The sequence below is a fragment of the Thamnophis sirtalis genome, unplaced genomic scaffold (assembly GCF_051295495.1).
Source record: "Thamnophis sirtalis isolate CommonGarterSnake01/CBP01778 unplaced genomic scaffold, rThaSir2_p1.2 scaffold_14, whole genome shotgun sequence".
In the NCBI taxonomy this organism is placed as follows: Eukaryota; Metazoa; Chordata; class Lepidosauria; order Squamata; family Natricidae; genus Thamnophis; species Thamnophis sirtalis.
Window position 1 is genome coordinate 24161762 of NW_028261394.1, and position 26066 is coordinate 24187827.

General features: G+C 45.3%; 1 protein-coding gene across 1 annotated transcript in view; it reads left to right on the forward strand.

The window, feature by feature from the left end:
- Positions 1–26066, forward strand: part of LOC106538661 (fatty acyl-CoA hydrolase precursor, medium chain) — a 33548-nt gene that overhangs the window by 1960 nt on the left and 5522 nt on the right. The window contains exons 2-9 of the mRNA XM_014053228.2: positions 2203–2407; positions 5836–5965; positions 7663–7796; positions 9424–9577; positions 11666–11770; positions 12342–12449; positions 15874–16014; positions 18743–18832. Coding sequence (XP_013908703.2) covers positions 2203–2407; positions 5836–5965; positions 7663–7796; positions 9424–9577; positions 11666–11770; positions 12342–12449; positions 15874–16014; positions 18743–18832 — 1067 coding nt within the window. The remainder of the gene's footprint in view (positions 1–2202; positions 2408–5835; positions 5966–7662; positions 7797–9423; positions 9578–11665; positions 11771–12341; positions 12450–15873; positions 16015–18742; positions 18833–26066) is intronic.

The following is a 26066-nucleotide window of genomic DNA, read 5'->3' on the forward strand; positions in this document are numbered from 1 at the left end:
TAACTATAATGTTCAGGATATATATTTTATCTTTTACTATTACAGTATATATAAATGTGCCTGTGGAATGGGAAATCAATCAGAATAGAGCTGGAAGGGACCTTGGAGGTCTTCTAGACCATCCCCCTGCTCAAGCAGGAGAACATATACCATTTCAGATGACTGACTGTCCAGCCGCTTCTTAAAAACCTCCAGTGATGGAGCGCCCACAATTTCTGGAGTCAAGCTGTTCCCCTGGTTAATTGTTGCCACTGTTAGGAAGTTTCTTCTTAATTCCAGGTTGCTTCTCTCCTTGATTAGTTCCCATCTATTGTTTCTTTGCACTTTGGTTACTTTGGAAAATAAGTTGACCTTCTCCTCTTTGTGGTAACCTCACAAATCCTGGAAGACTCTGCTATCAGGTCACCCCAGCCCTTCTTTTCTCTAAACTAGCCAAACCCAAATCCTGCAACTGTTCTTCATACGTTTTGGTCTCCAGGCCCTTAATTGTCTTAGTTGCTCTTCTTTGCACTTTTTCCAAAGTCTCAACATCTTTTTGTAATGTGACCAAAACTGGATGCAGGATTCCAGGTGTGGCCTTACTAAGGATTCCTGAAGCAGTACTAATATTTCACGTGGTTTTAATTCTATGCCTTTGTTTATACAACCAAGGATTGTATTAGCTTTTTGGCTGCTGGCTCCTATTTAAGTGACCATCCCCTGGGACACCCTCTCATGGTTACTATTTTTGAGCTAGATTTTGCCTAATTTGTACTTGTACTTTTGACTTTTCCTGCCTTGGTTGTAACACCTTGACTTTCTCCACATTACATTTCGTGTTGTTGGATGGGGCTCATTGTTCAAGTCTGTCAGGATCTTTTTGGATCCTAGCTTGTCTTCCGGGGTGTTGACTATTCCTGCCAGCTTAGTGTCCTCTGCAAATTTGATGAGTTCCCCTTCTATTCCTTCGTCTGAGTCATTTATGAAGATATTGAAGAGTTTCAAAAAAGAGTATTAAAAATAACAAAAGGAAATCTAGAGAACTGTGACAACTGCTTAGATGTCACTTTGAGAAGGACAAAGGCTGTCAAATGGCTGCTTACATCCACCCTGCCCCAGATTACCTTGGGCCAAGATACAGGGGAGTGATCTGGCAGATTCCTGCCCCACTCATCCTTGTGAGTGTCTGGGTGCACCTGCCTGGGCATTATGTATATGATACAAGATGGTGTGACAAGTGACTTTGGATCTGATTCAAGTTAAAAGTTCTCCCCCCTCAAAGGAAATAAATAAAATGACACCCTATTACCCTTGTTTGAAGGGATGTAGCCATAGAGCAGTGTTTCTCAACCTTGGCAACTTGAAGATGTCTGGACTTCAACTCCCAGAATTCCCCAGCCAGCGAATGCTGGCTGGGGAATTCTGGGAGTTGAAGTCCGGACATCTTCAAGTTGCCAAGGTTGAGAAACACTGCCATAGAGCCACAAAGCCACAGAGGATGGTCAGTGGGAGCTTTGAAGTTGATTGCAGACACATTTGCCATTTCAAGATGTCATTGATGAATGTCTGGCAGAACAGATGATCAAACCGTTGCTTGAGCCTCTTTAACAGAATAACAGAGTTGGAAGGGACCTTGGAGGTATTCTAGTCCAACCCCCTGCTCAAGCAGGAAGCCCTGTACCAATTTAGACAAATGGTTGTCCAAGCTCTTCCTGAAGACCTCCCAACTTCTGAAGGCAAGTTGTTCTACTGATTAATTGTTCTCACTGTCAGGAAATTTCTCCTTAGTTCTAGGTTGGTTCTTTCTTCCCTTGACTAGTTTCCACCCGTTGCTTCTTGCCCTGTCTTCAGGTGTTTTGGAGATTTAGCCATGGAGATGTCACACGTTTGAAAACTAAGAAACCCCAGCAGCAAAAAGCTGTCCTAGAGGAAGTGCCTGTCCCCGTCTGCCTTGCCAACTTGCATCTCCACTTCATCTCCCAGCCTATCCCCACACGAAGGGCAGCCCCTGGCCACCAGCAGTTCTCCGATCTGGAGGAAGAGAAGGCTAGAGGTAGAAGCCCTCGTTGCAATAGCCGTAGTCAAAGGATGCTAAGAGAGGAAGTTGCTCTGGCTCTTGCAGCTCAGCTTATTGCTGAGCAAATTAGAACACAGGAGGAACTAGGAAGGTCATCCATGGGTGTCTGCTGCTTGTTGTCCTTATATCTAGGCTTGAATTTTTAGGTGAAAGACAGGAGCACCTGGAAGTGATTACCAAATATGGGCATCTGAGAGGCAAACTGACCGACGTGGACGGCATGGATGAGCCTGTGAAGAGCTTTCTTGGGGTCCCATTTGCCAAACCCCCAACTGGATCCCTGAGATTTTCCCCACCACAACCACCTGATCCCTGGAGCCACATGAGAGATGCCACCTCCCACCCACCAATGTAAGGTCTTCCTTCAATGCTCGAATGGTGAAATTAATCAGAGTTGCTTTACTTCAGATATATTACACTGCATTTCATATTTTGACACAAATGTGTTAAACTAATGTAAGTTATTAGGACTGTGTTGAGCCCAGTGGGCATATCGGGTATATGATGTACACCATGGTGGCAATCTATGATGGAAATGTTCCTGGATCAGCTACGTTTCTCTCAGTTTTAAGCAGTGATTCTTAATCTTTTCAACAATAGAATACATTCAGTTATTTACAATGAGACATTGAAAAGCTACAACCTCCATGACACTTCATCATTCACTCATAGTTTACTCTTATTCTTTGTTCATGTTTTCCCCTTATGTTTAATTAAAAACAAGGGGGAAACATGTAATTCAATTTCTCCTCCAAGGATGCAGAGAGGATGCCTCTGAAGGATGAAGTCCATCCCTGTATTTCTCCTTCAACTTCCCCAGACTCCAAGGTAGGCTTTCCCCAAGCTGAGAAAGGGGATACGTCTGGAGCATTTGGAGCTGAAAGAATGGAAAAACAGAACATGCATATTTCAAAAAATATATGTTTATAAGAATGTTTCAATTGAATAACAGAACAGCAAAATAACAGAGTTGGAAGGGATCTTGGAAATCTTCTAGTCCAACCCCTGCACAAGCAGGAGACTCTATACTATCTTGGACAAATGGCTGTCTGGTCTCTTCTTTAAAAGCTCCAGTGATGGCGCACCCACAACTTTTGGAGGGAAGTTTTTTCCACTGGTTAATTGTTCTCACTGTCAGGAGATTTCTCCTTAGTTCTAGCTGGTTCTCTCCTTGATTAGTTTCCATCCATTGCTTCTTATCTTGCCTTCTGATGCTTTGAAAAACAGGTTGATTTCCTCCCCCCCCTCTTTGTGGCAGCCCCTAAAATATTGGAAAACTGCTATCATGTCACCCCTAATCCTTATAGCCAATTCTTGCAAACATTCTTTGTATGTTTTAACTTCCGCTCCACTAATCATTTTTGCTGCTCTTCCCTGCACTTTTTCCAGAGTCTCAACTTCTTTTTTATAATACATCAGTTTTGGTCACCACAATATAAAACTCTTGAGTGCAATAAAGCATAAGGTAAGCTGAGATTTTCCCCAGCCACCTTGCTTACAAATAATCATTGGCTGCATAAAGCTTTCAAAAAGAAGAGGCTGGAGGAAGCTTTGTGTACTGATTCCTCCTCATTGGCATGTTCAAATGCGACCCACCAACTTCGATCCAGTAAAACTGCATCAAATTGTACCTCATCAAACTGCTGCTCTGGGTAGAAAATGCGACTTCATCCCTGAGACAAGGAAGGTGGGCAGTCTGAGATGGACATCATGAGACCACCGGAGAAGAAAGCTGGGCCTGGCTGGATGTCTTTGGTGAAAAGTCTGAAGAGAAAGCAATCATATGCAAGGCCTGGCCTTTCACTCACAGCAGCAGCAGCAAAAGACAAGTTGCTGTGCAGGTGGGAAAAGAGGGTGGGACACCCCTCTTTTGACACATCAAAGTTCATCTCTCCCTGACAAGGTTTAAGGAAATTGCAGGGTGTGTGTGTGTGTGTGTGTGTAAAAAGAAAGCATAGTGAATTGTGAATGGAAAAACGGCTGTTGTGACAACTTGTCAAGAGAAGTGTGCAGTAGCTGCTCCAGTTCTGCTGGTTCCCAAGGAAGCCAGCCAAGCCTCCCAAAGGGCTCAGGCCCTTGATGTCTTAGGAGCTACCGGAGGTTCACACTGACATACCAGCCAGGCAGGCAGTGGCCTCGGCTCTTTTGGGCGTGAGGGCATTCCTCTGCATCTCGAAAAAGGGCTGGGTGGGCCTGGAAGGGTCTTAAAAGAAAAAAAAAAGAAGCCTTGGTGGGATGGAAAGAATGGCAGAGCTATGAAGTTGAGTGATTGCCTGGCTGGGGTGGGGGCTGCCATCCAGAACCAGCTTTTCCAGTTCAGTCGCTGGGAGAAGCACCAGAGCCTCAGTGAGTGGCCCACCTGCCTCTTTTTTTTAATTGAAAATTTTGAAAAAAAAACTTTTACAAATGTTTACTTCCCTCCACCTCCCCTTCCCACCCAACCCCCCCAACCTTCCCCCCCAAAAAAACTTCCCAGAATCAATACAGGGTATAAATCTTTAACAAAAATATTCTAAAATAAACTTTAAAAAAAAGTTAATATCCTCTTTCAATTGAGCTTTAACTCCTCATTGCTAGGCTAGCTCTAAACAGATTATGTCATTCCTTGTTTCTTCAGTCATAAGCTATCTGGAATTTCTTAGCCTCATATTTATTTTAAGTATAGTCAATCCATCTTCTGCACTCCAATTTATATCTCTCATTGGAATGGTCCTTGAGATATGCTGATATTTTAGCCATCTCTGCTAAGTTTGTTACTTTTAATATTCATTCTTGAATAGTAGGCAAGTCTTCCTTCTTCCAGTATTGCGCCACCAGCAGTCTTGCTGCGGTTATTAAATGCAAAGTCAGGTTAGTCTCTATAACTGTACAATCAGTAATTATACCTAACAAAAATAACTGAGCGGTAAACTTTATCCTTTTTTAAAGAACATTTTGCATAATCCACCATATTTTTATCCAAAATGCTTTAACCTTTTTACAAGTCCACCATATATGATAGTATGTAGCATCAGCACAATCACATCTCCAGCATTTAGGTTGTAAATTCGGATACATAGAGGCCAGTTTTTTAGGATCTAAATGCCATCTATAAAACATCTTATAAAAGTTTTCTCTCAAATTTTGGGCTTGTGTAACTTTTACATTTCTTACCCAGATCTTTTCCCATGTATCCAACATTATTGGTTCTTCAAAATTTTGTGCCCACTTTATCATACAGTATTTAACTAATTCTGTTTCCGAATCCATTTCTATTAATGCATTATATAGTCTCTTTATATGCATTGGACTTTGATCTCTAATTTGTTTTAGTAAATTATCCTCGTCTTACAGATGTCTTAGGAGGTACCGGAGGTTCACACTGACATACCAGCTAGGCAGGCAGTGGCCTCGGCTCTTTTGGGCGTGAGGGCATTCCTCTGCATCTCGAAAAAGGGCTGGGTGGGCCTGGAAGGGTCTCAAAAAAAAAAAAAAGAAGAAGAAGCCTTGGTGGGATGGAAAGAATGGCAGAGCTATGAAGTTGCCTGGCTGGGGTGGGGGCTGCCATCCAGAACCAGCTTTTCCAGTTCAGTCGCTGGGAAAAGCACCAGAGCCTCAGTGAGTGGCCCACCTGCCTCTTGACTACAGAGTGGCTCAGTGTCTGCCCCCGCTCAGAAGTGCTGCGGGGTGGGGGCGTGGGGGGGAGCATGGCAATTGCCTGCCAGAGTCCCTTTCTCCAGGTTAACCCTTGAGATCCCAAAGTGCTCCTGATGCACATTTCTGTATTGTTTATGCTCAAGGTGCCTGCAAGACCTGGGATGGGTAGATGTTTTAAAGGAGATCGTGAATATCACACTGCCCAACCTGATGGTGTCTGAAGATTGCCTCTACCTGAATATTTTCACCCCAGACATGGAGGCTAAATTGCCTGTAGGTAAAATGATACCATTCACTTTCCTTTCTCTCTCTTTCTCTTAGCTTTTCTTGCATGCCACACATTCCTTGATTCAATCGGTCACCGGAATCAGAGGTTTTGTCTTCTGAGCTTTCAGGCTCATGCTGGAGCCCACCTTCAGGGAATTTTTTAAAAAAAATATTCATTTTGTAAAGCATGTGTAAGATAACAGCTATAAGTATAATAAACATGATTATGAATACAGGGAATGGATACAAATAAGTGGGGGCAGTAGGACAGGGACAGTAGGCGCGCTAGTGCACTTATGCACGGTGAGGTCAACAGTAGACAGTCTAAGGTTAAAGTTATGGAGGTTTGGGGGTGAAGCCACAGAGTCAGGTGGAGCATTCCAGGCATTGACCACTCTGTTGCTGAAGTCGTATATTCTGCAATTGAGCTTGGAGCGGTTTCTCTTCAGTTGGTTGCAGTTGAAGCTGAAGTAGTCATTGACAGGTGGGATATTGTAGCAGATAGTTTTTTGTACTATGCTCAAGTCAGACCGAAGGCGGGGTAGTTCTAAGTTGTGTAAGCCCAAAATTTAAATCCTGGAAAATTCAAGCCCAAAAGTTCATCCAAGTCTGCTGAGGCACCTTCAAAAATGTCCCAGTCTGTGTAGTTGAGGCAAGCCTGTAGCTTTAATTTGCCTCTTTTGTCCAAGATTTCACTCTTTCAGCTATTGGCTTTGTGATTTTAAGCCTTTGCTTGTAAACAGGTACGAGGCGAATCCTACAGGGGTCAGAGTGGCCCATAGCTGCTCTTGTTAGGGAGCGACAGGCATCGTGTTGAGCAGCAGTGTCTAAAGCATTTGTGCCTCTGGTGAGGCAGCTGACATGCCGAGTGCACCTTGGCAGCTCCTGGCTTAGGTGAGCACTGCTGAAACCACCTAATACAGTGATAGGGAGCCTGGCGATCTCTGCAATGCCTTCTTTATACCAGCTTGTATGTAGATCCCAGCCAGGATGAACGAAGAAAACTCTTGTGGGGCATAATACAGTATGCACTTAATGAATATTGTTTCCAAGTCCACACCACAAATTTCTTTAGTGTAGTGAGGTTTTTATGCCATTGGTTGTTAATAAAAAAGCAGATACCTCCTCCTTTTTTTTCTGGAAGTTTCTGCAATGTTATCTGCTCTTTGAATCTGAAATCCTGCGATTCGCAAGCAACTGTCGTTAACTGAATCGTTCAGTCATATTTAAGTGGAGCAGAGGGATGCTGAGTTGGAAAAGTCTGGGTTGTTCCTATTTAAAAGGAGCAGTATGAAGAATAAAGGTGGGGGGGGAATCTGATTTGTTAACCATTTTTCCACAATTCTCCCTTTTGTATTATATACATGTGCAAGATTTGTCAGAGTAGAACCCCTATTTTCCATGTTTTCAAAACATAATTCTTTTCCTATTTCTTAGGGAAGGGAGGGAAAGAGAAGAGAAGAGGAGGGGAAGGGAGGTTTCTCCCTATTTGGTTCTGCTGGCCAGGCAAACCAAGGAGGGATTGATCAGAGGTCTTAGAGTTCACAGGCCCTGTCGGGCTCCCTTCCAACTACCTTATTCCGCTATCCCCATTAAACATAAATTTCTAGTTAAGTAATCAACCCAATAATCAATTGAATATTGGCACAGAGGTGAAACAATTAAGTTTTCAACGATGGTCAATTTTCTGATCTATTTTCTAGGTGATGGTTTGGCTTCCTGGAGGTGGCCTAGTCAATGGCGGGGCTTCATTCTATGACGGATCAGCCTTGTCCGCTTATGGAAATGTGGTGGTAGTGGCAGTTCAGTACCGGCTGGGGATTCTTGGATTCCTCAGGTAAAATAAGTTGTAAGACCTAAGAAAACATCCCAAACTGCATCCCGTCAGCCCATTTCCTGTACTGGGGCACAGGCGGCTTAGCTGACTTTTATAGTTTGCAAATGCTTGCAGACTAAAGCTCAGTAAATCATAAAGAAATTCTAAAGCAGTTATCTATTCTACCATTAATCTATGTATAATAAAGGCAGCTTTCAGAAAACGACCCATGATTGGCACCTGGGAACTTACTTGAAAACTGCTGAGAGGAAAGGGGTGATTTAGAGCTTGGAAAACAGCTTTGTGGAACTTAGAATGTTTGCATACCCCATTTACCTGTTTTATTTTGATGCATTTTTCGTATCATTGTGGATTTACTATATGAAATGATATGTACTGCATGAATGATTTGGTGACCTCTCTCTAATATTTTAGTCATTCTTATTTAAGTAATCCTGATCACAATTTGAAGAAAGAGAGCTTAAATCTATGTAAATAAAAGAAAACCATGAAAATTGAAAAAAAACAAACACCAGTTTGCATAGGTGATCATTGTGAACAGAAAAGAATGAGGAGAAAAGAGAAAATCTAACAATCAGGAATCCATTTTCAGAAGGGAAATTAGTATGATAGAATGAGGACTAAATTTTGGAACAGGCTGTTACCAAGAAAAGGGGAAGACAGCTTTTTTCTGAAGGCATTCACTATATTTCTGTAGAAAAGGTTGCTCAACATCCAGAATTTCTGGTAGCGTCTTTCTCAATTAGCATATTTTATTGAAAAGCCTGAGCTTTTTTACTGCTCATGATATTTCATACCTTTTAATGAAATAAGTTAAAAAAGGTGGTCGTCAGGGCTACCTCTACCCAGTTCCTAGGAAAGAAAAACCCTTGGCTCTACAGATGGAGAAAAGATACTTTTACTAGCAAAGAAGTGAATGCAGCTAAGTCAGGTAAGATCTGAAGCAAAAATGTGCAAAGCATCAACAAAACACACACACACACACACACACACACACACACACACACAGCCAGGCAACCAGAGTTCAGTCATTGACCAGAAGATATTTTGGAAAGTCTCTGATTCGGCTGCATTGTTGCTTCCTTCTGTATGCCGAAGCTAGAAGAATTGGCCTTGAAGATGATAAGCAAAGTCCAGGCTGGCAGTTGCAAAGCTTTACAAAAAATTTCTACTGAGTCCTCCTGTACACTTTCCCTCCAAGCGCTCATGGCTCTCTCCCCCCACCCCCATTTTTATGACAGCTGCTGCAAGCTGACAAGCAAGCATAGATGCATGCTGACATTGCTTCTCTAGACCATTCATCCAAAATAATAATAATAATAATAACAACAACAACAGCAGCAGCAGCAGCAGCAGCAGCAGCACTAACAAAATACTACGATCTGAAAATTGAAGTTGAGCGATTGTGGAGGAAGAAACAAATGGTTGTGTATCAACCTTGGAACAACACCCCTTAAAGGGCTGCCTGGATACATGGAAATTCTGAACTTCTCAGACCTGAATATCCCGACTTTGCAAAAAACCGCCTTATTCCATCTGTTCCTCAATATTATAACTGGTTGAGAAATGCCCAGAACAAAAGAGCATCCTTTTCTTGACTGGCTACTCTGAGCTGTTCTTCTTTCAGCACTGGCTCCCAAGAAGCCTCTGGAAACTGGGGGCTCCTGGACCAAGTAGCAGCTCTCCAATGGGTTCAGGAAAACATCGAGGCTTTTGGAGGAGACCCCTCCTGTGTGACCATCTTTGGGGAGTCTGCCGGAGGATTCAGCGTGGGGGCTCAGGTGGGTATGTGGTGTCACAAGCAGCTGAAAGACCTTTGACAGAGTACATCCCATTTAATCCCTTGTTTTGGGCCATAGACATTCAGAGTTAGTTTGAAAGCTTTTTGCAACTTAGGGGGAGGGCATTACAGATCCAGTAAGAGATTACCTTCCAGGTATCCTTATTTCCTCAGAAGCTTCTGTTTAATTTCCTTGTGTCCTTCACTGCTTGATCTCTACTTCTCCAGCTTCCTTTGCTCCTGGCTTTACAGTTTTTTGTATCTCTTGGGTAAGATCTGCCTCTGATGCTTTCTATTCAGATCAATAATCTGTACAGATACAAATTATTATTATTAATAATCAGATTAATAATATATACAGCTACAAATTAGATGAAATTTGGCTCACTAGCAGTAACTGTGAGAGGGAGCTTGGAATCCTAGTGGACAATCACTTAAATATGAGGCAACAGTGAGAGGCAGTAACCAAAAAAGCCAATGCAATCCTAGGTTGCATTAACAGAGGGATAGAATCGAGTTCACATGAAATATTGGTACCATTTAACAAAGCCTTAGTAAGACCACTCTTGCAATACTGCATCCAGTTTTGGTCACCATATTATAAATAAGATGTTGAGACTCTGGAGAAAGTGCAGAAAAGAGCCATAAAGATCATTAGGGGGCTGGGGGTTAAAACAGATGAAGAACAGTTGCAGGAATTGGGCATGGCTAGTCTCGTGAAAAGGAGGACCAGGACGACAGGCTATCATTCTTCAAAAATTTGAGAGGCTGCCACAAAGACCAGGGAGTCAACCTGTTCTCCAAAGCAGTACAAGAAGTAACGGGTGGAAGATCATTAAAGAAAGATCCCACCTGGAACTCAGAAGAAATTTTCTGCCAGTGGGGATAATTAACCAGTGGAAGAACTTGCCTTCAGGCGTTGTGTTTGCTCCATCACTGGAGGATTTGAAGAAGAGACTGGACAGCCATTTGTCCAGAATGGTGCATGGTATCCTGTTTATGCAGGGGGTTGGACTAGAAGATCTCTGAAGGTCTTTCCAAGTCTATTACTCTGTTCTATTAAGTTGATTTTAAGATTTCCCCAATTTTACTTCTGTATGCCTCCACCCTATGAGATGAATTCTAGTACACGAATGAATGAACACCAATAAGTCCTTGTGCCCAGGATAGCCTCATAACTAGCTGGGTTTGCACAAGATAAGTGACTTGAGTGGGAAACTAGCCTGACTCCTGCAGGACGCAGAACTTCATGTTCTGGCTAAACCACAAGAACCCTAAGCAGGGTTAAAACTAAACAAACGTAGGTTGTTGAGGACGCAGCTGCTTCTTCGTTGATTAAGCCCATTGTGCAAATAAGAACCATCAGAGAAAACTCTGGCTGCAAAACTCTGGGGAGAGACTGGAGGGTAGAAGGTTTCTGATCAGCTGGCAGCAACCCAGACACTGAATTGGTGGTCTTGGCAAACTCTAAAGACAGCCGCTTTTTCAAATTCTGAAAATTGAAGCAGATATTGAAATGTTCTTGAATGACAAGACTCTTGTGGTGTGAGCCAAGGTGGCGCAGTGGTTAAATGCAGCACTGCAGGCTACTTCAGCTGACTGCAGTTCAGCAGTTCGGATGTTCAAACCCCGCTAGGCTCAGGGTTGACTCAGCCTTCCATCCTTCCGAGGTGGGTAAAATGAGGACCCGGATTGTTTTTGGGGGCGATATGCTGACTCTGTAAACCGCTTAGAGAGGGCTGAAAGCCCTATGACGCAGTATATAAGTCTAACTATTGCTATTGCTATTGCGTCGTTTTATTTAAGCAACTCTGCTGTTTAAACCAACTCTGGCCAAAGCTCAGGATTAAAGTTTAGGAGAATTTCTCTACCTCCTTTAACTGGCTGGATAATAACAGAGCATTTTTAAAAAGCATACCACCTCACAGACTTCCATGCCCAATTCCATTAGCATCACAGCTCCAGAGATGATCTGCATTTTTAATGTTCCCCAAATTCCTTGTTCAAAAGAAGTCTGATATATTATTATTAAGACCCTTTCAAAAGGTGATGGAATATTATGTCCTTTTCTGCCTATCTGTGCGGGTAGATTTTATCCCCCTTGTCCAAGGGTTTGTTTCACAGAGCGATCTCTGAGAGTGGAACGGTCCAGCTCCCCGGCTTCTTCACCCAGCATCCAGAAATCCTTGCTCAGGTAAGTAACCATTGTCTGAGAAATGCATGCTGATACCCCAATATTCACCTGGCTTATTTTTTAATGTAAATAAAAGTGAGCCACAAAACTGTTAAAACTGGGAAAGAGATAACAGATCAGGCATATGTGAAATAGCCATCAAAATGCTTTGGGGGTCAAAGAGTACATTGGTCCAGAAGCGGTAGGGAAGGACAAATCCTGACCACACCCGCAGAGCCTGTGCCTATAAATGTCCTGCATTTTGATTGCTGCCCAGCTGCCAGGCGCTGAGGGGGGCTCAGCATCGCCCCACACCCCTAGAAGCAGAGAGACACACCCTGATCACATGAGACCCAGCAGTGATTATAGGCACCTGGGAGGGGTGAACAGTCCCTTCCCCAGGTATGCCCTCCTTGTATACAGTCAATGAGGTCAGGTCCTGCTTTTGTAGGAATTCCAAGCTACTGGATGTGGAAGTTCAGAAAAGGCAAAATCGGGATCAAATTCTGCAAGCAGGGACACAGCCTTGTATCCCCCTTTGATAAATGTCAATTGTACCTCATTTAAATTGCATATTTTTTCCACCTTGAAGAAAGTGGCATCTGCTGCCGACTGTGAGACTACCAGTCCTGCCATGCTGCTCTGCTTACGGAACAAGACTGAAGAAGAACTAAATTCACTGATTTCCAGGTTGCCTCCGGTAAGAAATGGAAGGTTTACAATTGTGAATTCTCCATTCTACTGACAGGATGTTCCCCCACTAAAAGTCAGAATCTAACAAATGGAGAGCAGCTGTCAAGATCATTGAGTGCAAATGTAAGACCTGCCTCAGCTGTCTTCTCAGGAAGGCATGACTCTTGAAAGAAATGGGATTTCAAAAGGAACTTTTATTGAGAGAAGGGATTGCAGAGAAGTCAGGTGGAGTCTGAAGATTCCCACACAAAGGATGGGATGTTGCAACGGTGTTATGAGAACTCCAAGGTGGGATGGTGATAACAGGTCATCTTAGGGATGCTGCAGCCTTGAGTAACAGGCTTGAACCAGCTGGGAGGGAATGCATCCCCTTCCTAATTCCCATATTGTTACAGCAAAAGCCAGTGCTTTTAAGTTAAAACTTTAGATTAATTTTAATTATCCATTGGTTTCTTTTTCAATATCACCATTCAAAAGCATCAATACTTTTTCTATCTGGCTTCTTCAGAGTCCAACTTTCACTCCCATAGAGTCATAAGGAATTCCTTTGCCTTCACATAACTGGTCTTTGTAGATAAAGATTCATCCTGACATCCTAATATCTTTTCCAAAGCATTCATTGCTATCCTACCAAGTGCTAGTCTGCTCTATGAAATAAGTCAGATGGTTTTGCTGGAGATATGTGGGAACCAAGGCCACGGTGACAAGGAACAAAACATGTTGAGTCCAAAACACCCAGATGAGATTTACAAGTGGCTCAGGCAGACATCTCCCTAATTCACTAACCTCTAGTTGAAGGGGAGAACTACAACACGACGAGACCTGCAAGATTCTGTTATTGCAGCCAATCTCAGTAAAAGTAGTTTTAGCCTTCCTGCAACTAATTGGTGTATCTTTTTAACTGCTTTTTCCTTTACTATTGATGGTTGATTCTAAAGGGGAAAAAATCCACAATGTCTTCATATTGTCAGTTCTAAATGTCATATCTACCTCAACCTGGTCTCCTAGGAAAGAAAGACTCTTGACTCCATCTGTGTAAAAGATATACTTTTATTAAAAGCCAACTGGTTACAGTACAGCAATGCCAGAACTAAAGGTTTGCACAAGAAAGTTCCCTAATTAACTTTCCCTTTTCCATGCCTCCCCCTGTTTTCTTCCTATTGTCCAGTTACATTTGAAGGAATTGTTTTGGTAACAATTCCTGCATTTGTGAGCTAGATAAATGAGCTATTCCATTCCATTTTGAGTCCCAAAGGTTCTTTTGCAAGGGGGCAACTGGACTTTCTTATTTTTTTTCTTTTGAAGATGTTTCACTTCTCATCTAAGAAGGTTCTTCAGCTCTGACTAGATGGTAGGAAATAGAAGGATTTATCCATTCCTACTCCCATTCCCAATGCATTTCCAGAGGTAAAAATTGCAGACTACAGAAACCATTTGCACCACTCAAGTAACCCTCAGGACACAGATCAACCTCCAAGTGCTTCAAGGACCCTCTCAAAGGATGCAAATGGCAAACTGCCTGCAAGGAGTATCAATCCTTCCATTCCCCACCATCCTGTCAGAGCTGAAGAAGCTTCTGGGATGAGACGTGAAACATCTTCAAAAGAAAAAATGAGAAAGTCCAGTTCCCTCTTGAAAAATAAAAGCCCCTTTGGGACAACCCTGAGCTGGATGGCTAAGAATCTCTACAGAGCCCCCCATGCTGAGGCCTCTGGCCTTGGAACGGTGAACCAATGTCTCTACAATGAGTAGCTTCTGTTTCCTTCTCCTGCAGCTCCCCCCTCCCCCCCCATAGTCTGTGGCAGGCTGGCCTCCAGCAAAGGGAGCTGAAAGGCAGGCTGGCACTTCTGACACTAAGGTTGGATGCTGAGTTTGTTCTGCGTTTAATGTTTAATCCTAGTTCCATTTTTCCCCCTGTGCTCTCTGACCTTTAATCCCAAGGGTTAGGGCCCTCTGCATGTTTGGCTGTAGGGAGATTGTTATCAGCTCTGTGCAGGTTACTGAACTTTCTTCCTCCAATTATAAGAACCAGGCACATCTTCTTCCAAACCACTTTCTCTTCATATATAATCAGCAGGTAAATGAGGCTGCAGTCACAGACCTTTGCCAACAATTGTCAAAGTCTTTAGGATTTGCTCTTCCCAGGCATCAGATGTCTAGGAATCCCTGGGGTTTCTTTTTCCCTCTTTGAAAATGCAGATATTTGTGCCATTTTGGTCCCTTGACATCTTCCTCTCCCCCACCCCTTGATTTTCTGGGATTTCTCCAAGATTCTGTCGGGTCATCAGATCTGATGATCAACTGCCAAGTCAGGTGACTCAAATTCAACCAAAAGAGCTCTTCCTGACTCTGTTTCTAGCAATCATAAATTTTCATCCTGCCCTTCACAGTTTTCTGGTGGAATAGATTGTTTTACTGTATCTTGGAGAAAACTGAATGAGAATAGAAGATAAATTGCATTCTCTTTTCTTCTTCACTCAAATTAATGGGGTAAAAACATTAAAACCTTTTTCTTAACCTTCTTTGCAAGCAGCTCATTCTGAAAGCTTTCTTGACCTCAGCCATAAAGTCCTACAATGCCTGTATGTGCGTTTCCTCGCCTCTTTTTTCTATCTCATATACAGGTTCTTTTTGTGGTTTCTCACCTTCACTGTGCTTCTTAGGAAACCATCCAGGTTTCTACCCCCCTCCTTCACTTTCTTCTTCATTGAAACCCTGATTACAGGGTTGTGGGGTGAGGGGAGAGCAGGGGAGGGGTTGGTATCATCTGTTTTCTCTTTATCATTTGCTCCAGGTTCTTCCGGGTGTCAGTGTGAGATGGGCTAGCCTGCAGCATTCAGAGCCTACTGATCGGTCTATAATAAACATTTACTGAACTTTTATGCTGCCCAGGTCTTAAGGATCCTGGTGGCTCATCGCCATCAAAGACCTTAAATGAAATCAAGACAAATCAAGATAAAAGATTTGAAGGATAATGAAATGAGGGTCTCCCTCTCCCTTGCTGGAGAGCTGAAGAAAAAAGCACCTTTTCTTTTAAGATGAGTTTTGGGTCCTAGAGGATCAGCTTGTCTGCCACCACCACCCGATCCCATCCCCCCAGTCTGTAATGAGGCCGCGCAACAATCAGATATAATCAAGGATAAAATCCTGATCCCTTGAGAGCAGGAGAGATGCACAGCTCACAGGCAACATAATACCTGGGATGGGTCTTTGGGCTCAGATCACAGCTCCAGCTTTTGGCCAGATGGTTTTAACCTCTATAGAGGCAGGCAGGCACACAGACATTCATTGATTGGTTGATTTTCATATTTTTTAACCGCCCATCTCCCTCAGAGATTGCAGAAGTTTAAATTTTCTTAATTTTTGTTGAGCATCAAAGTGAACATTTCTGTACCTTTCCAGTTTTGCATTATTGTAACTTTTCCCCCCAGGAACTTCACCTTATCCCTGCAGTCGTTGATGGAGAATTCATTCTAAAAGCACCAGAGGAATTATTGGCCTCCAAGGAGCTTCACGCAGTCCCATATTTAATTGGGGTGAATAATAATGAATACGGATGGTTCCTCTATGGAGTAAGTGATTTGTGATTCACAAAATAGTCTACTCCCTGATAAGTAACTCTAAGAGAGATCAGTTTGGGCATATTTTGAAAATAGCCTAGCATTGTCCTTCCTACTTTCGGCACTTACAGTTCTTCTTAAATGAGTCTTGGATTGAGCAGGAGAAAGTGTAAATGTGTGTGTGTGTCTGTGTGTGTGTGTGTGTTGCAACTTGCATTTTGTGAGTTTGGCTGAGATGTTCCTCTCTTCTGGGCTGCTGGCCAACTCTTTCCAATGCACTGTGGGAAAATTAAGTCACAAATGGGTTTTGTTGTAGTGATGAAATTTCCATTTAACTCAGAAAAGATAGCCATGACTACTCCTGTAGGCTACTGATATCTGCAGCACATTTAATAAGCATTCATGTATTAGGTTTATAATGCCACTCAATTCCACACCTGTCTCAGAGCAGCATATAGATTAAAAACAAATACCTAGAAATAAGCCAAAAAAGCAAATGCTTGCGTATAATTGGGAAATTCTTTATTAGATGCTTTAATCCTAATATTACCAATGCAATAATTGCAAAGCCTGGGGTGCCTATTTTCCCAGAGTACTTGCAGATGCTGTTCAAAAATTCTTTGTTCTGGCCTCCCTTGACAAGATCAGGAAAAGGTTTTAATGCTAACTACTAATATTCAAACATATTTCAGTTTTAACTCTAATGAAGCAGACCAGACTCACTAGGAAGGTGCTCGAATGGCTGGAGGAGCTTCACAGACTTTTAATGACGCAAGCATAAAATTATAGAAGGGGTAGGTACTGAAGGTTTAATAGCTGGCAACTGATGAAAGGTTGTAACGTGTAAATTGTGAGCTGATGCAATGAGGATTATTCAGCACTATAGGTATATCCAATTTAAGACACTGGTGGGGTCCACACAAGTCTGCTACCGTTATAGATGTTATAGTTATAGGTGGCCACTAGGGAATGTCTCTCTCTCTCTCATCATGTATCTCATTTCTGTCCTTGTGTCCATAGTGGTGTATATATGTATGTATGAACCACTACTCATTGTCTAAAGCAGGGGTGGCCAAACCTTTTGCAAGGAGGGCCAGATTCGGTGAGGTGAAAATGTGTGGGACCATTCAGCCTGACAGTCTTTGAAAGGATTTCCACTTGTCCTTGCAGTGGTGGCCCTCACTGTCCATTTTCCTTTTTTTAGTTACAGTTGCCATTTTAGAAATGGACACATGAGCCTTGCGTCACAAGAGTCACACAACCAGAGTGCTGACTCAGGTCTACTACCATTTTCTGGTGAAATGGAACCTCCAGCCTTGAAGGTGGTGCTCAGCCAGCTGTGGATTGGCCATAGGGGACAGCTGCAGGAACTGCTGGGTGGTGAAGGAAAAAGCGCCAGCTGGTGGGGATGAGTGATAGGCTGAGCCGGTGGGGAGAAGAGGCTGCGGGCCACTCAACATTTGAGAATGGGCTGCAATTGGCCCCTGGGCCGGATTTTGGACATGCCTGGTCTAAAGGCTCTGTGTGGTGTGTGCTCTGTTTTGCTCCTGGGTTTATCTCATAATAATAGTCGCACTGCCAAAACTCTTAACCCCAAGTGTGAGAATGGTATGTCAGATAGGGGAATTGAAACCAATGCTATAAATGTTGGTGCCCAGGAAAAAAAGTCATGAAAGGAAGTAATAAGCGCTGAAAAATACTGAAAAATAACATGATGCTGGTGTAGCTGAATATAATTTATTTCTGGAGCAGCTGCCCAGTTTGTATAAGAATTGGGCAGATGCTGTTATTCCTTTATGGAAAGGGAAAGATGCTGACACTGGCTGCTAAGCCTCGTAGAAAGAGTTTGGCCAGTGGTCCAAGAGGGGTCAGTGAGGAACATCCAGAAAGGTGAGGGCAGCTCTTGTACATCCCACAAAGGGTGTCCAGACCAGAGGTTGACTCATCGATTGATTCGGATTCAACAAACATGACATGATAGAAGTAGAGGCCAAATGAAAAAGAGTCTTGGGTGTCAGGTTCCAAAACCAAGATAGACCCACTGCGATTCTTCTAAGCTGTTTCCTTTATTCTTCCTCAGCCATAGACGGAAATCTTGCCAAACTAAAGCAGACGATTTACACTATTATATTCTGGGGACCCCCAAGCAGGAGCCATCGTCCCCCTCTTTCTTGCGCACAGACTACAAATGCCTTGTCTCTTGCTCTGCGCAATGTGCACAACCTATCACCACACACCTTGCCTAAAAAGGAAAGCAAAAGGAAGCCAAACAGTGAACATCGTGGGGAGAGGAGGGCAGGGCATGCACAGTACATCCTGAATTGGTTTAGAAGCCAGCAGAGTTGGGGCAGACTGAATGTGGGGTAGGGGGTGGCAGCAGTGCTTAATGGAGGGCCCGCAAAGCCCGCATTCTGTTGGCTGCCATGGGGCAGGCAGAGGGGAGGGCAGCCTTAGAGGGCAAAGCACTCACTGTTGAGTGAATGCAGTACACTTTCCTAATGTCATGCCGAGAGTCTTTATTAGCTTCTTATACTTAAAAAAACATTCCTTTTTGGAGATTCATCCTCAAGCTTGTTTATAAACTCTTTTTATATGAATGGTTTTAAGTGCTTATTGCACTGTGACAAAATATGTTTGAATTCATTAATGGCTACTTACAGTTTTGCCAGTAGCTCACTTTTATAATTTGTGCCTCCTTAGGTTCAGTTGAGATTCTGACATGTCTTTTTTTGGATTTCAGTCTTCATTGGTACAAAATTCTTCATACATCAGAGAAGGCATGGATCGGGAAAGGATTGCAGCCGCCTTGCAGCGAATGGCCTCCATCTGGGTAATACCAGACAAGCCTCTTTCTATCTCTCTCATCAAGTTCACTTTGTGTGGAATGTTAGTTGATGGGTTGCAAATGGCTTGATTAGGAAGCTGGACCTGCTGGCCCTCCAGCCGGCCCTTCTCCAGGGCAGGGCGATGGGAAGCTTTTTAGCCATTGCTGACAGGTTTAGCCTGGTCACCATTCTTCTGCTTTCCTGTGGTTAGTTTTATTATTTATTGCCGTATTTTTCAGACTATAAGACGCACCGGTGTATAAGACGCACCGGTGTATAAGACGCACCAAGATTTTGAAGAGGTAAGTAAAAAAAAAAGTTTTTGCCTTCCCCCACCCCCCAGAAGTACTCTGCAGGCTTCAGCAGGGCAGGGGGAAGGAAAAAACACCCCCGTTTTTCATTGAAATGGGGGAATTTTCCCCTTCTCCCAGCCCTGCTGAAGCCTGCAGAGTGCTTCTGGGGGGTGGGGAAAGGCAAAAACAACCTTGTTTTTGTGAAAAACTGCCCATTTATTGCCCATTTTTCACAAAAATGGAATGCGGGGGGGGGGCGTCAGGCCAAAAATGGCTGTATTCAGTGTATAAGATGCATCAACACTTCCATGCTCTTTTGGGGGGAAAGGTGCATCTTATACTCTGAAAAATATGGTACTTCTTTTGAAGCTGTGTTAAACAGAATGGCTTGGCAAGCTGGGATGCCATGAAAGTCTAATTAATTAAAATCCATTCTGAGTGAGGTGATTTGATTTATTATTGATTTATTTATTACATTTATATGCCGCCCTTTTCCCCGAAGGGGACTCAGGGCGGCTCACAATTCAATCAGGGAAGGGGGTACAGACAGAGGGATAAAAAAGACAAGACATAACAATACAAAATTTAAAAACACACAACAACCATACCATTCGAGAAGGGGGGCAAAAACTCTTTAGCCCCAGGCCTGTCAGAACAGCCAGGTTTTAAGGGCTTTGCGGAAGGCCTGGAGGGTGGTGAGGGTTCGAATCTCCACGGGGAGCTCGTTCCAGAGGGTCGGAGCAGCCACAGAGAAGGGTCTCCTCCGGGTAGTCGCCAGTCAGCATTGGCTGGCGGATGGAATTCGGAGGAGGCCTAATCTGTGGGATCTGATCGGTCTATTGGAGGTAATTGGCAGCAGGCGGTCTCTCAAGTACCCAGGTCCAATACCATGAAGGGCTTTATAAGTGACGACTAGCACCTTGAAGCATATCCGAAGGCCAATAGGCAGCCAGTGCAGCTCGCGGAGGATAGGTGTTACGTGGGTGAACCGAGGTGCACCCACAATCGCTCGCGCGGCTGCATTCTGGACAAGCTGAAGTCTCCGAATGCTCTTCAAGGGCTGCCCCATGTAGAGCACGTTGCAGTAGTCCAGTCTAGAGGTCACAAGGGCACGAGTGACTGTTGTGAGGGCCTCCCGGTTCAGGTAGGGACGCAACTGGTGCACCAGGCGGACCTGGGCAAATGCCCCAGGTGGATTTCGTGGGAGGAAGATGAAGGACTCTTCTGAAGGATGTAAAGGGGGGACTGCAGACCAGCTGTGTGTTTCAACTATGATGCCTATTTTATATATTTTTCTTGTTAATTAGTTGATGTTTTTGAATATTTTTATTCTAATTAGTGTACTTAAAGTCTGATTATCAATAACGACAAAATATTGTAGTTGCTTTGTACTTCAGCCTCTTAGCAGCAATTTTTAAAAATAGGTTTTTAAAACCACTGCCATCAGGACTTGCTCCCCAAATGGCCTTGATGGAAATGAGGGCTCCTGATGATCCCCCCTCCCCAGAAGGAAATCCAAGGAGAAAATGGCTGGACAACCTTTGGACAGCAGCGAATCTGTCTTTGGGATTCTTGCCCAGAGCAGAGGTGGGATTCACTAGCCCACCTCCAGCAGCCCAGGGTGACTGAATGATGGGTGTTTTATACTGCCGAATAATATTACGGAGCTGTTAGCACATTTTAAATTAGAAGCAGGCTACAATGTATTAAAATAATTGGGTCTAAACAGGCAGACAATTGGGAGAATGGCACTGCCTGCCCACAAGAAGCTACAAAAGTTCACAGAAACTTCAGCAATTTCCCTGTGTCCTTTCTGTGGACACCTGGAACTTTGTCCCTGTTTTTACTCACCTATATCCAATAATGGTAAATAGCCAATCAGACCCACCCTAGGCTGCATTCAGCACAATTCACTGCCTCTGGAGGGGGGCACAATATTTTCAGGAATTTTACCTTTATCTTCATTCAGCCAGGCTTCCGCACTGGAAACCAACCTTCATACATTTTCTCATCCATACGTACATTTCTGCAGAAGGTGGCTAACCACATTGTATAGCACCAATGAACTTTCCATTCCTTTTAATTGGAGCTTACAAAATGTTTAGCTTCTAAGAATAAAAATAAGAAATCAAAATGAAATGAAGCTGTGATATTGCCACATGGCCACAAAGGCGGTGACTAATTTCTAAGCTAAGTGGGAAATCTTGTGATGGCAAAAAGCTTCTGAGCCACCCCACCATTTGACAGCCGTGTGGGACAGCAGCCACCGTGACGTGGTTTGATTTCCGCTTTCCTCCTTAACTACCTGTGGAAGCTCCTGCCTGGTGACCATGGGACCAAGGGATCCTCCAGTGGTGGGAGAACTGGGTTTTACATCATTGTGACTTTGAACAGTTGCTAAACAAGGCAGTCAGTCAGCAAGGACTATACGTATATATGAATTATCATAAAGTTTTCAGTAATGGGCAATAAATGTCAAAGAAAATGGTTTAAATTATGATAAAGGTTTGTAAACAAAGGAAACAACAGAACAGAATAACAGAGTCGGAAGGGACCTTGGAGGTCTTCTAGTCCAACTCCCTGCTCAAGTAGGACACCCAAGACCCTAAATGGTGAACCTATGGCACGCGTGCCACAAGTGGCACGCAGAGCCATTTGTCAGGGCACGCAAGGTGCTGCCCTGTCAGCTGGCCAGCGCGCATATGCACGCTTGCCAGCTGAGTTCACCTTTTTTTTAAGCCATTTTTTGCCCTCCCCAGGCTCCAGAGGCTTTATAGGAGCCTAGGGAGGGCGAAAAGAGCCTCCCCCCCACTCCCGGAGGCCCTCCGGAGGCTTCATGAGCTTCCCTGAAACCTCTGGAGTGCAAAAAAACGGCCCTAAGGGCAAACCAAAAGTTCGGGAACGGACTTCCGGTTTGCTCGGAGGGTTGTTTTGAGCGCTCCGAAGTCTTCAGGTGAAAAATGTATGCAAAAAAAAGGGGGGAGCGCCTGTAGTATGCACATACGCACTGGGGGGTGTCACACGTTGCATTATGGGTGCAGCACGGCTGCACATGACCCCCCCTGCACTCCCCCCACTTATGGCACGCGAGCCAAAAAAGGTTTGCCATTGCTGCCCTAGACCATTCTGTACAAATGGCTGCACAGTTGTAGAGCACCCACAACTTCCAGAGCCAAGCTGATTGTGGATTGCTCACACTGTCATGAAATTTCTCCTTAGTTCTAGGTTGCTTCACTCTTTGGTTAGTTTCCATCTTTTGCTACTTGTCCTGCCTTCAGAGGCTTTGGAGAATAGGTTGGAATTGGAATTGGAATTGGAATTGATTTTATTTGTAGGCCGCCCTTTTCCCTGAGGGGACTCAGGGCGGCTCACAGAAACCAGGGAGAGGGGAATACAATACAATACAGTACTAAGACGACAACACATAATAAAATAATACGCAACATGCATACAACATTCGGGCGGGGTAATGGTCCTTATCCCCAGGCCTGACGGGCGAGCCAGTTCTTCAAGGCTGTGCGGAAGGCCTGGACGGTGGTGAGGGTACGGATCTCTACGGGGAGTTCGTTCCAAAGGGTCGGGGCCGCTACTGAGAAGGCCCTCCTCCTTGTGGTTGCCAGCCGACATTGGCTGGCCGATGGGATGCGGAGGAGGCCCAACCTATGAGATCTTATAGGCCGTAGGGAGGTAATTGGCAGAAGGCGGTCTCTCAAGTATCCAGATCCACTGCCATGTAGGGCTTTATGGGTGGTCAATAGCACCTTGAAGCGCATCCGGAGATCGACAGGTAGCCAGCGCAGCTCGCGGAGGATAGGTGTAATGCGGGTGAATCGGGGTGCACCCGCGATCACTCGCGCGGCTGCGTTCTGTACTAGCTGAAGTCGCCGGATGTTCCTCAAGGGCAGCCCCATGTAGAGCACATTGCAGTATTCCAGCCTAGAGATCACGAGGGCCCGAGTGACTGTTGTGAGAGCCTCCCGGTTCAGGTAGGGTCGCAACTGGCGCACCAGGCGTACCTGGGCGAATGCCCCCCTGGTCACAGCTGCTATATGATGGTCGAATGACAGCTGTGGATCCAGGAGGACTCCCAAGTTGCGAACCCTCTCTGAGGGGTGTAGAATTTGACCCCCCAGCCTGAGTGTTGGATTAATGGCCGAATTTTTGGGAGGAAAACACAACAGCCACTCGGTCTTTTCTGGGTTGAGCACAAGCTTGTTAATCCTCATCCAGTCCATGACGGCTTCGAGTCCCCGGTCCATTACGTCAACCGCTTCATTGATTTGGCACGGGGCGGACAGATACAATTGAGTATCGTCCGCATATTGATGGTATCTAATCCCGTGCCTACGGATGATCTCTCCCAGCGGTTTCATGTAAATGTTAAATAGTAGGGGGGATAAGACCGAACCCTGCGGCACCCCATATTTTAGGGGCCTTGGGGACGATCTCTGCCCTCCTACTAACACCGACTGCGACCTGTCCGAGAGGTAGGAGGAGAACCACCGTAACACGGTGCCTCCCACTCCCACCTCCCGCAGTCTTCGCAGAAGGATACCATGGTCGATGGTATCGAAAGCCGCTGAGAGGTCAAGGAGGACCAGGATGGAGGGATGTCCTTCATCTCTGGCTCTCCAGAGATCATCCATCAATGCGACCAAGGCGGTTTCAGTGCTGTAACCGGGTCTGAAGCCTGACTGGAAGGGGTCTAGATAGTCTGCTTCCTCCAAGGACCGTTGGAGCTGGAAGGCCACCACCTTCTCAACAACCTTCCCCAGAAAGGGGAGGTTGGAGACCGGGCGGTAGTTATTAAGGACAGCTGGATCAAGGGATGACTTCTTCAGGAGGGGTCTCACCACCGCCGCCTTCAGTGCGGCGGGGAAGTTCCCCTCCCGAAGGGAGGCGGTTACTACCGCCTGGATCCAGCCTCGTGTCACCTCACTGCAGTTAGAAACCAGCCATGAGGGACACGGATCCAAAGCACAGGTGGAGGAACTCACAGCTCTCATGGCCTTGTCCACATCCCCGGGGGTAACCTCCTGAAACTCAACCCAGAGCTGTTGAACTTGGTCCCTCTGAGTCTCGGCTGGAACTGCAGGTGTGGAGTCCAAGTCCGTCCGAAACCGAGCAATTTTGTCCGCTAAGAATTGGGCATATTCTTCAGCTCTGCCCTGCAAGGGTTCCCCCGCCTCCCTTTTGTTCAACAGGGAGCGGGTTATCCTAAACAGGGCGGCTGGACGGGACTCAGCGGACGCAACCAGGGAGGCTATATGTGATCTTTTAGCTGCCCTAAGTGCCCTAGTATATTCCCTGGTGCAGGTGGTTACCATTGCTCGGTTCGATGCGGACTTATCGGACCTCCAACGGTGCTCTAGGCATCTCCTCCGGCGCTTCATCTCCCGGAGCTCCTCGGTGAACCAAGGTGGTCTCCGGGATCCGCTGCCTCGGAGGGGCCGCAGTGGCGCAATCCGGTCGAGGGCCTCTGACGCTGCCGAGTGCCACGCAGCAGCCAGAGTCTCTACCGGACTGTGGGTGAGAGTATCAGGAATAACCCCAAGCTCTGTCTGGAACCTTACTGGCTCCATAAGACGCCTGGGGCGGAACCACCTGGTCGGTTCCTCCTCCCTACAGTGGGGGTTTGGCCTCCGGAAGTCGAGCCTCAGTAGGCAATGGTCTGACCACGACAGGGGTACGATGTCACTCCCCCTCAGACCAAGATCACACATCCACTGCTCCGAGAGAAATACAAGGTCAAGCATGTGTCCCGCCGAATGGGTTGGGCCTCGAATTACTTGAGTCAAGCCCATGGCTGTCATGGAAGCCATGAACTCCTGCGCCCCATCAGAGTTTTCACCGAGCGTCGGCAGATTAAAGTCCCCCAGGACCATCAGCCTAGGGAACTCAACTGCCAGCTCGGCTACTGACTCGAGGAGCGAGGGGAGGGCTGCTGCAACGCTGTTGGGAGGCAGGTACGTTAGCAGCAAACCCACTTGACCCTTGAGGTCCAACTTTAACAGCAAAGACTCACACCCGACAATCTCCGGAGCAGGGACCCTACGAGGAACTAACGACTCCCGGATAACAGCGGCCACACCCCCACCCCTTCCCTGGGCTCTCGGCTGATGCAGCACCTGAAATCCTTCTGGGCACAGTTCTACAAGGGGGACTCCTCCCTCTGGGCCCAGCCAGGTCTCAGTAATACATGCCAGGTCTGCCCTCTCGTCTAAAATTAAGTCCCGGACGAGAGGTGCTTTATGTACAACAGACCTGGCATTTAGCGACAACAGCCTGAGACCAGGGTCCTGATTACTTACACCATCTGGTCTTGGAGTGGGACTCCTAGGGCCGGAAGGAGGGATCTCTGTGATGTAGCGAACCCTCCTTCCCCGGTAATGGCCTGCCCTAGAGTCCCCGCCGTATCTGCCCCTCCCTGTCACGACCGCAATACCCCGACCCTCTCCCGTGTCTTTAGCCCCCTCAGCCACCCCCGTAGCCCCCGCAACTCCCGGCAGGTCCTCCGAATCAAGCACACTCATTTATACACTCAAGCAGTCCCCACGTGATAATTAAAACACATAAAATACAAGAGTCATAGGGTAATAAAAAGTGGGATCATCCAATTCACACATTCAATCCCATGCACTCAGCATACCATTTAAAAGTTTGCGCAGCGTCCGTAGATCTTATAAAAGAGTATATATAGAAGGGGGAGTGACCCCCCCCCCCTCTTCTTTGTGGCAGCTCCTCAAATATTGGAAGACTGCCATCCTGTTGCTCCTGGTCCTCCTCTTCACTAGACATATCCACTTCCTGCAACCGTTCTTCATGTGCTTTAGCCTCCAACCCCCTAATTGTTGCTCTTCACTGCACAGTATTCTTTCCGACATAGTTAAATATATTTGACTTAAAATTCTCTCCCAGCCTTCTACTTGTTAGCTGAGAGCTGAAG